The sequence below is a fragment of the Vicia villosa genome, linkage group LG5 (genome assembly GCF_029867415.1).
Source record: "Vicia villosa cultivar HV-30 ecotype Madison, WI linkage group LG5, Vvil1.0, whole genome shotgun sequence".
NCBI lineage: Eukaryota > Viridiplantae > Streptophyta > Magnoliopsida > Fabales > Fabaceae > Vicia > Vicia villosa.
This window is the reverse complement of record NC_081184.1, coordinates 110,914,724-110,917,059: the sequence shown is the minus strand read 5'-3', so window position 1 is coordinate 110,917,059 and position 2,336 is coordinate 110,914,724. Positions and strand designations below refer to the sequence as shown.

The window sequence follows — 2,336 nt, the reverse complement described above, 5'->3', positions numbered from 1 at the left end:
TACAGACGTTACAAGTGATTAATGGACGGTTACATGGTCATTAATCACGACTATTCAATATGAGCTAAAGGCCTACACTATAAATAGGCCTCAAGATCTCACAAATGGAGAACCTGATCCATCATTGGATAACGACTTACAAAGAGTCTCCCGCAAGAGGGATAAGCCAAACAACATTTAGGAACAAAGTGTCTAGCCCACTGCTTCCGAATCCCTAAAGTCAGTCACAAAGTCATCCAGACCCTAAGTTTCCCTCACCTCCGAGGGCAAGCTCCACTATACTAAGTTTTTACACAAGAACACCTTACAATCTAGACAATAACTCAATCCACCACATAATACTCTTAGGCACCTGGTGAAATTTCATTTTTGCCCCCTGTTTTCGGAGGTATATCTTCGAAAGCATTTTTTATTTAATGTTGAATTGTTCCGTAGTTGCATCTACGAAACCGTCTAAAAAATATTAAAAAAATATTTCGTAGATGCGCCTACGACACAAATCAAAATTAAATAAAAAAATGTGCTTTAGAATATACACCTTCAAAAATAGAGAATAGTTTTAGAAACGCGCGTGAGAATCCAATAGTGGAACGAGAGATTGTCATGATTTATTCAATAGGAGTAAAATCTTGCTCGGAAAGAAAAAAAAAAACTTAAAAAATAATTATTTTATTTTATCTGCCCTGCCTATTATTCCATCTCTCTTTTCTCCGTTCATCCTGTCCGAACCTTCCCAGTTCCCACCTTTTTCCAATCATGGCGGCGTATCCTGATTCAAAACCCTAAACCCAACCCTCCACTTCACCGTTTCCCAATTTCCTCATCAAACTCCAATGGCCACTGCACTCGCTCTCAGATTCAGATCCAATCTAACCCGCACCGCCTCCCTTCTCACCTCCTCCCTCCGATCACCACTATCCGAACCCTCGACGCCACTCTTCTCTTCCACCTCCTGCTTCTCCCTCTCAACCCACCGTTTCCTCTCCACTGCACGCCGCCAACCTACATCGCGCCCCAAGAAAACCGTAGACATCGCCGCCCGCGCTCGGCAGCTCCAAGCCAAGCGTCTCTGGACCTACGGCCTCTCATTCGCGACGTTCGCCGGTTTCATCGTCGTCGTTCTAAACAACTTCCAGGACCAATTAGTCTTCTACGTCACTCCAACCGACGCAATAGAGAAATTCCGAACTAACCCTACCAAAGCCAAGTTCCGATTAGGCGGTTTGGTTCTCGAAGGAAGCGTTGTGTATCCATCTTCTTCTCCAGGTGTGGAATTCGTGATCACCGATTTGATCACCGATATCGTTGTTCGTCATGAAGGATCTTTGCCGGATTTGTTTAGAGAGGGACACTCTGTTGTTGCCGAAGGGTTTGTGAAGCCGTTCACAGATGAAATAAAGAAAGATAATTCCTTGAAGAAGGTTTCTGCCAAGGCGAGAAGTGGAGAGTATTATTTTTCTGCAACTGAAGTTCTTGCTAAGCATGATGAGAAGTATATGCCGAAAGAGGTTGCTGCTTCCATTGAGAAGAATAAAAAGATTCTTGAAGAAGCTAATGCTAATGCTGTGCCTGAGGAGAAAGAGAAACCCAACATCGCATCATAGTTTGATGGTATGGCTCAACTTTGAATTTTAATTTTGTCGAGAACTATATTACAATGTTATGATTTTTTAGGGGTTTGGATTGGTTATTATATAACTATACGGGGGAAAATTTTGTTATAATAATTAGGAGGAACACAATGCTAAAAAGGAAGAGGATAAAGGAAAGAGAGATTAGAAATTTTTTATTGATTATGAGGCTACTGTCTTTTGATTGTTTATGAGGCTACTGTTATATTTCTTGTTGTAATGTATTGTTTTGCTCAATAAATATTTACAGGTGATTAACTTTTGATTAATTGCAAAATATTCATAAATGAAATGTTTACTAATGCTTTGTGGTGGCAATATTTATACATCAAAAAGATCCCAAGTTCAGTTTTGCAGTTCCTAGAATGTAACTTACTAATGCTTAGAATATAGAACATTTTTAGTAGGATTTTGGTTGTTGCTGCAGGAGTATATATACAGAACATAAACTTCTTTGTATGCAGGAGAAAAATAGGGGGATGAGAGGTGTTAGAGATAAGTGATATAACAGCGGTCGAGTACGAATGTCAGAACCATATTTAGAGATTAGAGGTTGAAGATATTATTCTTACATGTGGCACATATTTTAACCTGATTGATGACTTTAAAGTGAGCATATTCTTTCTTCCATTTCTACAGATGGATATCTACAAAAAACATAATTAAAAGAAATATAAGCTCATCTTTGAGAGAATGGATTCTCTC

General features: G+C 39.4%; 1 protein-coding gene across 1 annotated transcript; it reads left to right on the top strand.

Annotated features, from left to right (window-relative positions):
- The first annotated feature begins 663 nt into the window (after positions 1–663).
- Positions 664–1,933, top strand: LOC131602002 (cytochrome c-type biogenesis protein CcmE homolog, mitochondrial-like). The gene has a single exon (XM_058873944.1). The coding sequence runs from the start codon at positions 834–836 to the stop codon at positions 1,602–1,604; it is 771 nt and encodes a 256-aa protein (XP_058729927.1). The 5' UTR covers positions 664–833; the 3' UTR covers positions 1,605–1,933.
- The last annotated feature ends 403 nt before the right edge of the window (positions 1,934–2,336 follow it).

Bases quoted from the DNA above. Each gene is read 5' to 3' on its own strand.
- LOC131602002 (XM_058873944.1), top strand. From the start codon at position 834: ATGGCCACTGCACTCGCTCTCAGATTCAGATCCAATCTAACCCGCACC.